We start from the raw sequence: 13,603 nt of genomic DNA on the forward strand, positions 1-13,603 counted from the left end.
TCTGTGCAAAAGTGTGTAACAATGGAATCTGTGAAAAACAGAACTTGCACATTTTGCATTAAACTGCACCAGTGCTAACCGAATATTGCTGTTTGTTTCATCCGTAACAATAACGATTGATTGTATTAAGTACTGCAGAAGTGCTAGGCTTGCACTTCTTTCTTGCATGCATTATTGACTAATCATTTTGATAGATCTTCTAATATGTATGACTGAACTAAATTTATAGTATCCAAAGTAATTGTAGAAAAAAAATTTTGATGGAAAGGATTCATGGGATAGAGTCCTTTTCTAGATATTGAATTTGTCAGATGAACTGTAGACATTCCTCTCTGTTCTGTACTAGATTAGATTTTTTAGATTAGATTAGATTACATTACAGTGTGGAAACAGGCCCTTCGGCCCAACAAGTCCACACCGACCCGCCGAAGCGCAACCCACCCATACCCTTACATTTACCCCTTATCTAACACTACAGGCAATTTAGCATGGCCAATTCACCTGACCTGCACATCTTTGGACTGTGGGAGGAAACCGGAGCACCCGGAGGAAACCCACGCAGACACGGGGAGAACGTGCAAACTCCACACAGTCAGTCGCCTGAGGCGGGAATTGAACCCGGGTCTCTGGCGCTGTGAGGCAGCAGTGCTAACCACTGTGCCACCGTGCCGCCCACCGTACTGTGCCACATAAATATCAGAAGTCACACAACACCAGGTTATAATCTAACAGATTCATTTGAAATCACAGTCTTTTAGAGTGATGTTCCGTCGTCAAGTGTCATTGTCAGTGCACACCTGGAATATTTGTGACTGCACTGGGGACTATGCAAGTAACAGCACAAGTCAAGCAAAATATTTAAAGATGTAAGGTTCTTAGCATTAACTTTAGCATGAAACTAAATTTGTTCCAATCATAAAAGCTGTGTGAGAGTGAATAAAATCTTTGACCTATATTTTTGAGTGGAAAAGCGCAGCAGGTCAGGCAGCATCCAAGGAGCAGGAGAATCGACGTTTCGGGCATAAGCCCTTTTTCAGGCAGGTTCCTGAAGAAGGGCTTATGCCTGAAACATCGATTCTCCTGCTCCTTGGATGCTGCCTGACCTGCTGCGCTTTTCCAGCAACACATTTTTCAGCTCTGATCTCCAGCATCTGCAGTCCTTACTTTCTCCTATATTTTTGAGTGGCCACATGTTGCAACACACTGCAGTAGCAAGTTAAAAATAGAGAGCCAGTGCTCCCAGAGTAATCACAAAAGTTAAAATATGTTTTAAAATATTACCAGACTTTCATTCCCAAATTGATAGCAAGCACAGACTAGTTTATTGTACTGAATAAGCATCACTATTTATTACGAGAAATTAGTCTCTAGCTACAGATAAACAGTTATAATCCACCTGCATATAATACTATAATTAAAACTCTAATCCCCTTATAAACTCTGCCTTACACAAATATACAGACATGGCAAAATGGGTTCTAGACAGAAGGGAAAAACTGGAAAGACAATTCAGTCATCTTTGTTCCCAGGCTCTATCATTGACGTGATCCTTATGACTCTTCCCTGGCCAGCACCTTGCTTCAGTCGTCTTTCTCTGGATACTTCCACTGGTTGGTAATAGACACGAGGGGCAGTTAAAGGTCATAGTTTACAACAACCGTTGCAGAAAAGACAGATTGGTTTTCTTCAGTGAGTCCAGAGAGATCCCTCCTGAGCTGTGGAAAAATTGTTAAATGTTGTTAACAGCTGTTATACAAGATAAGTTTATGCCATTTATAACTTGACAGCAATTGGCGTTAATAAAGCCACTAGACGTACAGATATTTCTTGGTTTTGGAAGCAGTAAACATTTGCACTGGCTACGTTTTCGAATAATCCATGCAGGCATGATGGATTTTACTGTTGCCTCATGTACTGCTTGATTCTAAGAAATGACTGAAGCAGAATTGTTTGTCTGGTTTGACTGGGTGATTGCCTTTTTACAATCTGGTTTTTGCTTATGGGCAATTACTGACTGTTTCTAGGAATTTTTAAATGAATTGCTCTCTGCCTGGACAGGTTTCACGGACTTACTGTTGTGGCACATACAGAGCAGGTCCAATGAGACAGATCAGCTTGGTGGGAGCAGTGGATGAAGAGGTTGGAGATTACTTCCCTGAATTTCTGGACATGTTGGAAGACTCTCCATTTTTGAAAGTAAGTGTGCCAACTTTGGGCTAGTCAATGATGAAAGATTTGAACATCACAGCACAGAATAGGATGATCTCCCATTCTAACATTGTATGTACCATCCTCTGAGGCAGCAAGTCAGAATGTTGTAGGTTCAATTCCCATTCCTGACAGTAATTAGGCTAATGTTCTCATGGTAGTTCTCATTCAGTACTACATTATCAGACTAAACAGGCCATATCTGCCCTCTTAAGGGAATGTAAAAGATTCCTGATTGTGTAAAAAGGGACCGCATATGGTAAAGCAGTTACAAATTAAAGAAAGGCTTTCAGGGAAGTGACAATGCAGGTCCTATCTTGAAGGGAATAAATAGAGCATCCTAAATAACAAAGGAAATAAACATTGAAATGAAAAGAAAAAGTATCTTACAACAGATGTCAGGAGCAAGGTTAGTTTAATACAGAACGATTCATGGAAGTTCAAGTTGGAATTAGAAGGGTTCACACAGGAGGGAGAAAGGTGTTAGGAGAAAACTTGGATATGTAACAGCAAAATAAAACTAAAATGTTTTATAAAGTATCTGAGGGGTTTACTAATGACTCCTTATCTCAGTTCTACATGGATGAGTCCTTATCCTGAGATTGTGCCCACATGTTCTAGACTAAGCAGCCTGAGGAAGTAGCTTGTCAGTGTCTGCTCTGTCCCACCCTCTCAGAATCTTGTCTGTGAGCTCACCTATTGTTCTTAAACAACCGGAAAGGATTAGGTCATTTTTTTCAGTTTCTTCTTAAATGACAACTCAACTATCCCAGGAATGTTTCTAATGGACATCCATTGTACCCTTCTTAAGGCAAGTACATCCTTCCTTGGATGCAGAGGTGAATATGGTATGTGATAATAGAATCTTGTCTCACCAAAGCCCTATACAATTCCAGCAAGAATTCATCACTTTTGTACGCCAATCTGTTTTCAGTAAACATCAAAATACCATGTGTTCCTGTGTAATATTCTGTTACTCTGAATCTAGAGAGGAGTAAGTTGTTGTCATTCAAGACTCTGTTGCCTGAGAGGGTGGTTGAAGTAGGCTGGGTAGCAACTTCCAAAAGCAAACTGGCTAAATAGTACAAAACATAAAGTACTTAATGCAGAGAGAGGGGCCAGGTGGTCCAGCAAGCCCATGCCTGTGTAAAAGCTTCCTACATAAAAAGTTGAAGTTACAGTGCTACTGAGTAAGTTCAGGGTGATGGGGCTAATTGGGTAGCTCCTCTAGAGATCTGAAGGGTTGAATGATTTCCTTCTGTACTTTGATTTTATGAAATGCATATGAATTAAACACCAGAACTATTTTGAATAATATATGCTATTCCATTTTAACCAGATGACGCTGCCATGGGGCACCCTGTCCAGCCTTCAGCTACACTGCCGGTCTCAGAGCGATGATGGCCCAATAATGTGGGTAAGGCCTGGTGAACAGATGATCCCGACTGCAGACATGCCCAAGTCCCCCTTTAAGAGACGGCGGTAGGAAGACAGTTGAAAGTTATCTATTTTAAGAGGCTTTTGAACGCATGAAGGGTACAGCAATGACTGTTTCCGTTTTTGCACAGGTCAATGAATGAAATCAAGAATCTCCAATATCTACCTCGGGCCAGCGAGCCTCGTGAAATACTCTTTGAAGACAGAACACGAGCTCATGCAGATCATGTGGGCCAAGGATTCGATTGGAAGAGCACAGCAGCTGTTGGTGTGCTCAAGGCTGTCCAGTATGGAGAATGGTAAGATAAATGCAACACTCAGCACATATACATGCAGCCTCACCAGGAAACTCCGATCTCTATTTGAACCCTATCCCCTCAGACAGGCTATTTTGTGCTCTCTAATTATTTCAAACCAAGACAAGCCTATTCCAGTCAGCCCGGCCCTTCAGCCCAACGCTGTGTCAACCCAGCACCTCAAAGCATTACCCTGACAGTTCATCGCCCAGTCAGTCCAGCCCATCGCCCAGTCAGCCTGGCCCCTCTGCCCATCGCCCTCTCTGCCTGTCACCCAGTCAGACCGGCCCCTCTCGGCCCGTCGCCCCCTCGGCCCGTCGTCCTGTCAGCCAGGCCCGTCGACCTCTGCCTGTTGCCCTGTCAGCCCGGCCCCCCTCAGCCTGTCGCCCTGTCAGCCCGGCCCCCCTCAGCCTGTCGCCCTGTCAGCCCGGCCCCCCTCAGCCTGTCGCCCTGTCAGCCCGGCCCCCCTCAGCCTGTCGCCCTGTCAGCCCGGCCCCCCTCAGCCTGTCGCCCTGTCAGCCCGGCCCCCCTCAGCCTGTCGCCCTGTCAGCCCGGCCCCCCTCAGCCTGTCGCCCTGTCAGCCCGGCCCCCCTCAGCCTGTCGCCCTGTCAGCCCGGCCCCCCTCAGCCTGTCGCCCTGTCAGCCCGGCCCCCCTCAGCCTGTCGCCCTGTCAGCCCGGCCCCCCTCAGCCTGTCGCCCTGTCAGCCCGGCCCCCCTCAGCCTGTCGCCCTGTCAGCCCGGCCCCCCTCAGCCTGTCGCCCTGTCAGCCCGGCCCCCCTCAGCCTGTCGCCTAGCAATCCTGCCCCTTCAGCCCATCATCATCAGTCTCATCAGCTCAGACAGCCTGGTATGCTTTCATTGCTACCTCCTGTGGCAATGCAGCATTCTGCGAATGTTTTACTGAAGAAACTTGACAACGGCTAACCTTTTGTCATAGAAGTTTTCTTAAATGCTTCAGTAGTGTGCTAAAATCCCATTTAACGCTACCTTCAATTTCTGTTGTTTTCTTGACAGGAGTGACCAGCTTCGAGTAACCAAAGACGTGATCTGTTTCCATGCAGAGGATTTCACAGATGTTGTACAGAGATTACAGTTGGATCTACATGAGCCACCAGTGTCCCAGGTATTCACTCTTTGTGTGACTGTTGAATTACTTTACATGTACAGTTGGGTGTATTTTTCAAGTATTAATTACTGGCCATTGGGTTTCAACTCATTGAATGTTTTGTTGTTTCTTCCAACTTAATGTGAATTGGAATTTTGTTGAATTTGCAGAAAGTTGCATCTGCTTTAATTCACTGAAAAGTTTGGAAGGTACTAAGGAGTGCACGTACATTCAAATGAGATAAATGTACCTGCAATGTCTCTCTGCTTCCAGCTCAGAAAATAAATAACTGGTCTCATTTGTGTAGCTAGTAAAGCATTAGAAATTTTAAATATATTAGAATTTTTCTTTAATTAAACACAAAAGAACAGCAGATACTGTAAATCAGTAACAAAATCAGAAATTGCTGGAAAAGCTCAGCAAGTTTGGCAGTATCTATGAAGAGAAATTAGAGTTAACCTTTTGGGTCGAATGACTCTTCCTTCTAGATTTCTTTTGTCTGTTTTCTTGATGTTAATCCAATTTTTGTTTCCTCCCCTATCTTGTGGGATAGAAATAACTGTCATTAAATCCCATTGGCTAAAGAATTCAACTGTTAGTCCCACCATTCACAAATCCTTCATATGCTGTTGCCTTCCTTGCATCTTCAGCAACTTACAAGATGAAAATAAATTGTCAAGCTGAAGGGTTTAGGACAAAATCTAACTAGCAAGTCATATCGCAAGATGCCTACTCCAGCTGCTTCTGTGTCAGTGTCACTTGTCATAGACTAATGTTAGTATTACCCTTTTCTTTCACAGTGTGTGCAATGGGTGGATGAAGCAAAACTCAACCAATTAAGGCGAGAGGGTATCCGGTATTCAAGGATCCAACTCTCGGACAACGACATATACTTTATTCCTCGAAATGTCATACATCAGTTTAAAACTGTGTCTGCCGTTTGCAGCTTAGCCTGGCACATACGCCTGAAGAAATACCAGCAGGAAGAAGCAGAACCAAACAATGACTCTGAAATCACTTCTAAAGAGATTAAGACAGAGACTGATGTGAGCTGTTCAGATGACATAGTAATAAAACCTGAAGTCCAGGCTAAGTTGCCAATAATACAGGAAGATCACAGTCATCAGACCCAGGATCAGCAAGGTTTTCCACAATGACGTGTGTACATATTCAACTTTTTAAATAAATATTTTTTCTTTCTTTTTAAACAGGGATGTGAAGTTTTAGTTTTATAAGTTGGCCGGGATTCAAATTTTGGTGAAGAAATCGTGCCGTTCTTAAAAGTGTGCTTCTTGAATTGCAGTGACGTTTCAGAGCAGTTGGCAAGTGCCTGCTAGTCGTGTTTACACAGACGTTTGACCAACTCATGGATAGGAATCTGGCCTATTTAATCTCCACCTTTAGATGAGATGCTGAACAAAAAATAGTTGTGCTGAAGATGCAGTGGGTCACAGAGAAACAGGTGCAAAAAATCACAGGATTGTGACCAGCATTACAAATCACCAGCTTAGGTAAAGGAGCCTGCCCCTTTAATTGAGCTGTTAATTGTTTAAAATGAAGAGAGCTTGCCAGTGCCTTCCATATTCTCAGAATAAATAAAATTTAAAAGTCCAAAAAAAGGCAAAATGCTGGATGCTGTGACTAGAAGGTTATTGTCATGTAATTATCATCTTGGATTTGGCCCAACAAAGTGCACTTCCCATTGGATTATAAAACACGTTGAAAATACAAATATGAAGAGGGCTAGGTGCTCCAACTGTTGTCAGTTGCCTGTTGTAGTCCACATGAGACACTGCCCACTCTTAATTACCTCTTCCAGTCTTTTTCTCATTTGCCTTCTCTTGCTTTCTTTCTGCACTATCCATCAGGCCCTTCCATAAATGTCAGTGCTGTCTGCCACATGGAGTCATTGAAGCACAATGTTGCTACACTCCTGTCATTCTGAAAAAACTCCTTTCTCATTCTGTAGTATGTTGTCAATGATTATCTTTTATTTGTGTTCTCCTTTTTGGACTGTCTCATGAGTGGAAACAGTTTCCCTGTGTCACCCTATTAAACCCTTCCATAATCTCAAGGCACTTACTAGGCTTTTTCCAGGGTAAGGTGCCCTGTAAACCTGCTTGATCTTTCCTGAGTGTCGCTGCATTGATTTTTTTTTAAGGGTCAGGTTTTCACACAGCCGCAGTGCAAGATGATAGAAAAAGATTATTCTCTGCATCGAGCCTACCAGATACAGGCCAGGTGCCCTCACCATCCACAAAGTACCAACACAGTCTAACTAGAGCAGGAACAGATTTAAAAACAAGGGCCAGGTGGTCATTTTGGGGTGGGATATAATGGAATATCCACCCACTTAAGCAATCAAAACCAGACCAGGAGAGCACATCCTATAAAATGTCTGATTCTAGCTACCTTACTCTGCTGTGATCTGTGCTGCAGCCAGGATCTGATCCAGTGTACAGTGAATCTGCAATTCATGCCTGAACTGGCAGCTTGTCATTGATCTCAGGAAATCAAACACTTGCTTTGTGTGATCCAGCACTTGTACATCTTAAAATGCACCACTGCACTGATTCCTGTTTCACCACACTTTCCCAGTCCTTCTGCATCTAATGTGGTCTCTGCCCATTATTCTTGAAACATCTCAGTCCAATCCCTCTGAGTCTCAGAACTTTTTTCTAAAATAAATTGGCTCAGCATTTGAAATTTGTATAAGCAGCAAAGATGAGTTCAAAGACATAGCTGTATGGAGTGTATACATTGGAAATAATGGCAAATTCTAAAGGTGGCTGTGTAACTTTTATTTATGTTTAACACCAGGCAAAAGTGAGTACTGCAAATGCTTGAGATTAGAGTCAAGAGTGTGGTGCCAGAAAAGCACAGCAGGTCGGGCAGCATCCAAGGAGCAGGAAAATTGACGTTTCGGCCAAAAGCCTTTCGTCAGACTTTCCTGCTCCTCGGATGCTGCCTGATCTGCTGTGCTTTTCCAGCACCACATTCTTGATCCTATATTTAACACCAGCCAAGTGCATGCAGAAGTATCTTGTATGTTCTGTGATTGATTAACTAAGGGATGGGCTCTAAGTGTGAGCCTAGCTAGTAATATCCACATACTGTGAATAATGTTTCAAAAATTACTTTTAGCTGCAGCCAGAGTCCAGGTCAATTGGCCAAATCCTGTGGTGCCATCTGCTGCTGAGTTTTGCACTGCTAAACCAGCATTGTTGGTCTATTCTGAGTTCCTTTCACCTCCACAATGTTTGAGCCAAAGTATCAGGTGCAGTCCATCACTGACACTCTTCTCGCCCAGCTCTTACCCATGTGAAATCAATCATTTGACTTTCTGCCAAGGTTCTACATTTGGCTGCAAAAGAGAAAAAATGCAGATTTGTTGGCATACTTACTCTTGCCCTCTGTTTGAGCATGCTGATTAGGACTACATATGACCTTAGTACTGCTTAACCTTCTGCAAATTTGCCCCTTGTCATCCACTCAACTCTTAGTGTTTCCTTAAAATCTAACAGTTAAAGGAAAATCATTTTAAAACCATGATTAGGGGGACTTGAAGGATAGATAAACAAAGATGAGCAAAATGGGTCTCTATCTTATTTGTCATTATGTAAGGAACAAGCTATTGTTTTGAAACTTGTAAAAATCTGGAAGCTGGTGAAAAATGCTGACTGCAGTTCATCAAACCCATATCCAGAAGGTGTAATATCTGATGAGCAGTCTCTCTCACCACCAGCCATCATTCAGTCAGTCTCTCTTCTGAATTATTGTTCATCAGTGCTGTTCAGAATTTCTTCAGGCTTTGCAGTCTGTAAATACAGCGTGTGCTATGCCTTTTTTCACCTCCCTGTAATCGTGTGTGGAAAGAGAGACTCAGTTCACCACATGTAGAGTCAGGACATTTCAGAGGTGATGTCAGAGGAGTACTACAGAGAAAGTGTAGTAGAAATCTGGAACGCTTCATTAGACATATTACAGCAGCAAGAAGGGCAATTAGAGTTAAGATTCAGAGTGACTATGATCTAATGAAATAGATGAGCAGTCTCAAGGAAGCTGAATGGCCTTCTCCCAATGTTATCTCACACTTCAGCAGGGCTTCAGAGCATAGGAATTGCAAACAAAGAAAACTAGCTCACTTCTTGGTAGTTTCTTGATATAGTGATAAGAGTTTTTGACTAGCTATAATGGCAATGGTCAATCTCCATCAATTAGCTGACAGCAGAGCCAAATGTATGAGGAAAGCTCCAGGTGCTGGAAAGTTTGGAGCACAATAGAGCTATCCATAGGATTTTTTAAAATTTTGACTTCTCTTCATCTTAGCCCAACCCTGCCCGCATTGAGTAAATGACCTTTCCTCCTCAGTACCTTAAATCACATTAATAGACCGTTATAATATCACTTAATACTCCCCACTGCCAAATTTCCTACATTTTTTATGTTTTTGTATATATTGAACTTTATTTGAAACTGGTAATGAAAGCGATGCTAGACTTGTGTGCGCATGTGGCCAGTGTGTTCAGGGAAGTGCTCCTTATTCTTAACCACAGAGATTCTGGATCCTTCTCCATTGTTGGATTCTCACTAATTTAATCCTATCCTCCATGCCAGTGATTCGCTTTACCTAAGGAGCTGACCACTTCAAAACAAGAAGATTTTTTTTATTTTAAAATATCCAACTTAACCTCCACTCAAAATTCTGAGGGCCTCAATGAATTCAAATCACTGGGAGCTAGATTACCAAATGGAAGATCAAGAATCAGAATTACAAATATTTGGTAATTGACAATGAAGCCAAAAGGAAGCTGGGAAAAAGTGACATTATTTTAAAACAACAAGTTATTGTGATACAGAATGCACAGCCTGAGGTGGTGGTGGGAGCAACTTCAGTAATTTTGAAAAGAGTTGGATAAATGCTAATTAAGGGATAATTTCTGGCTCTGAGTAGATTTTTATTTGCCATTAAGTGAGTTGAAAGATATCGGGAAAGAGGGGGAAAATCAAGTTGAGGTGGCAGATCCAATTGAAATGATACAAAAGGCTCCAGGAACCACATGACCTGCTTATCTTGCTACAACTTGCGCACTTAGGATAGGGGATAAGAGTTTAATTAGGTTGGTTCTTGAATGATGGGATGAATGGCCTTTTGTGCTGATCATTCCACTACAATTACAATTCCGGATTACTATAATTATGCTTCAAAAGTACTTCACTTATTAAGTACTTTGAGACATCTGGTGGCTGTGGAAGGTGCTTTAATACAAGTCTGTTCAAAAGATTGTCTTTTCAACCCCATCTTTGCTTCTGTTTTTGGTCCCCTTGTCTTTGTATACCATCAGGAGGATTAGGTTCTAGGAAGGTACTGTCCTAAAATGACAAATAGGCAGGGAAGTGTGATTTGCTTGATTTGAATCAGGTCTGAAACAGCATCCCCCACTAAATTCTAAGTCCTCAAAGCTGTTGTGCAGCTTGTGGGGAAAGCATAACTAGTATGACCTGCAATCTTCACGCTGACATGGCAAAGTTCAGCTGTTAAACTCAACCTGTGCAGGAAGTTTGTGTAATATTTGGGCTACGTTAGGGGAAGCAGTTCCATAAATTTAGGCTTGTATTCCCTTGAGTTGAGAAAGTTAAGCGTGACGTAATTGAGATACTTTAAAATAATAAAACCATTCTGTCAGAATTATTTTCCTTCTGGAGTAATTCCAGAATAAAAGGGATTAGATCTTTATCAGAATCAATCAATCAGAGAGTGAAATCAAGAAACACTTTCTTTCAGATAGTGAAAATGTGAAGCACTGTTTCCCCACAATAAGATCAGTTGCTATTTATTGGGTTGGAATATCAAGGTGTATGGACAAAAAGTGGGTAAATGGAATTGAGCTGAAGTTGTTTTCATTGAATAGCAGAATAAACCAAGGCTGAGTGGCCTGTTGTTTCATTGATCTGTTTGGCAGTGACGGTTATTATGTTGATGGGAAAAAATTTGAAGATTGGGAGCACATAGTTCCATTGTTCAATGGGCATGAAAAGGAAACCTTGCAACATGTATTAAAGGATTAGAGTATAATTTGCATTTTAATAACACCTTTCACAACCTTAGTGCATCCTAAATGTTTAATACTCACTAAAGACACTTGAAATGTCATTTCTCTTTGCTGTGAAGTAAGGTAATAAAGATGCTGCTGTCAATAACTTGTAGGTGGAAGACTTTCCAGGTCTGTCTTGCTGTCAAACCTGATGTCAAAATAATTGGATTAACTCATCACAAGAGACAGCATCATTCACCCCACTTGGCTCATTCATTTTGACTCAACTATTGTGTCCAACAGTCTCTCATACCTTTATATTCTATCAGTTTCACCAGCTTCCCAAACACACTTTGGTGCAGGCAACTCAACTCAGATTCGCTAAAAAGATCAGTTTTCAGTGAATGTTTTATGCTTCACTTTAGCTACCTACGTATATCCTATACTTGAGGAAACTCAATGGTATTATGGTGATAAATACACACGGCAAATAATTTCTTTCTTAATTCCAGTCACTATACCTGGAAGCTCACTGCACGTTACCCATTTGGAACATAGAAACAGGATTAGTCTAGTTAGTCACTCAACGTTATTCTGCCAATATGACAAAGTTTCACCTAATGTAGGGTCCATTGTATACCTTTTGTCATTATTCATTTGGGCTCTTTATTTGCTTTGATTACTAATTGAATCACCGTAAAACATCAGAACAGGAATAAGTCATTCAGCCATTTTCTAAATCCTACGTCCTTGAACGAAGTTGAAATTCGCTGGCTGATCCTCAGGAAAAATCTATTTTTCCCAACGTTGTTCTTCCAACAAGTCTATCATTTACTTCCTGCAACCAATGCCTCAACTAATCCCGTTTGTTGAATCTCTGACACAGCTACCGTAAAGACAGAAATGCTCTTAGCAGATGGCACATTCTAATGTTTAAACCTGCAGAATTTAATGGTCAAATAATTGAATCTGTGTAAACGGCTTCTAAGCAATAAGCACTTGCCAACATGATGGACAACTTTCTACAGAAGAATAATTTAATCATCCAGACATATAGGGAAGTAGGAATTCCACAAACTTGTTCTCCGCTTTTTAATGAGAGGAGCTATATACATTGTCTTGTCCCGAAGATGATTTTTTAAGGTAAAACTTGGTCATTCAAAGTAAAAATTGCTTCCCAGGCACTTGTATTTTCTAATCACTTTACTGTATTTGTAATTTTTTATCCATTTATATTTGTAAGTTGTTTTAAAACAAAGTATGGCTCCTTTAAGATATTGTAATATCGTAGCTTGCAGGAGAATTCCTTCAGGTTTATCTTAATTTACCAATAGTCGTCATTATTGAAATGCCTCAATGTATCTAGCAGTAATTTATGAAGACATCTACTTTATTTTTGAACATTTCTATCAGTGTAGCAGAGTTAATGCCCTCAGGGGTGTTGTATTTTTGTATTTGTGTTGAGTATATTTACATTAATGTAAACTCTTCAGCCAGTGTGCATGCATTATTGACATCATTGGCTTATAAATCTTCAGAACTGTGACGCTGTCGCACTGCAAGTTTGTCTGTTTTTGGGGGTGGGGGCTGAGGGTCAATGCAATGTCCAACTGCAAGTGTGTAAGTCTGTTCTTAGGGTCATTACATTGTCATGTTGTACATCTTCCATCGTCTGGATCCAAGAGCGAATGTCGTCTTACAGGTGGGTTTATCTGATTCTATGCTAGACTGGGGAAGGTAGACACTTGTGGATCACCTGTCAGTTATGTCTCACCCATTGGCTTCAATCCACTGCCATCCATAATAAGGCCCTTCCTTCAGTCCCAAAAGTGGAATGTTTTGCTTTGTAAGTGTACACTGTCTGGGCTGAGAAAATATTAATTCACTGACAAACGATGGAAGGCTCACTTGAAATTGGCTAGATTCCGTTTGACAACTTATTGAATGGGACTTTGAGAATATCACTGGATATCATTGGAGATTTGGATGGGGGATCCACCGATGTGTTTCATTGAATGAGTTGCTGAAACAGTAAGCTCATGCATGTGTTATGGATATGATGCTGGTCTCAATTGGATCAGTGGGAGTGATTGTCCAATTGGCTTCAGAATCCATGGAGCAGTTTGGGCAATAAATCTCTCAGGTCTCCTGGTGATCCAGTATCATCCAGTGGAAAGTGTGTTGCCCACATTCAGCTAAGGCTCTCACGGGAACATTGGCTCCTTGCTGTGATCTACCAGGAGTTGGACAAGTGTTAGTGTTAAACAACTCTTCGAATAGATAAGCCACCCCCCTACCTTTTGGTGGAGTGGCCCCTTCATGATTCCTGGGTGTGTTCATTACCGTGTCCCCATACCAAAAAAAACACAAGAGCTCCCAGTCCCCTCCCCCACACACACACCCACACCCCCACCCTTGCAAATCAAAAGTAAAGGAGCATTCATGCTCTGCATGTGCTCATTTACCTTAGGACGGCACCGGATTCATGTTACCTAATCTTGTGAATGGGCAAGCATTTGTAC

At 41.7% G+C, this 13,603-nt stretch overlaps 1 protein-coding gene across 1 annotated transcript in view; it reads left to right on the forward strand.

Annotated features, from left to right (window-relative positions):
- Positions 1–12,627, forward strand: part of LOC122563026 (lysine-specific demethylase 9-like) — a 73,105-nt gene extending 60,478 nt beyond the window's left edge. The window contains exons 3-7 of the mRNA XM_043716339.2: positions 2,059–2,196; positions 3,548–3,690; positions 3,777–3,944; positions 4,956–5,064; positions 5,847–12,627. Of these exons, the coding sequence (XP_043572274.2) occupies positions 2,059–2,196; positions 3,548–3,690; positions 3,777–3,944; positions 4,956–5,064; positions 5,847–6,203 (915 nt within the window). The 3' untranslated portion in view covers positions 6,204–12,627. The remainder of the gene's footprint in view (positions 1–2,058; positions 2,197–3,547; positions 3,691–3,776; positions 3,945–4,955; positions 5,065–5,846) is intronic.
- The last annotated feature ends 976 nt before the right edge of the window (positions 12,628–13,603 follow it).

Source organism: Chiloscyllium plagiosum, unplaced genomic scaffold (assembly GCF_037043375.1).
Source record: "Chiloscyllium plagiosum isolate Xiang-an unplaced genomic scaffold, Cpla_swu_hap1 HiC_scaffold_26, whole genome shotgun sequence".
Taxonomy (NCBI): Eukaryota; Metazoa; Chordata; class Chondrichthyes; order Orectolobiformes; family Hemiscylliidae; genus Chiloscyllium; species Chiloscyllium plagiosum.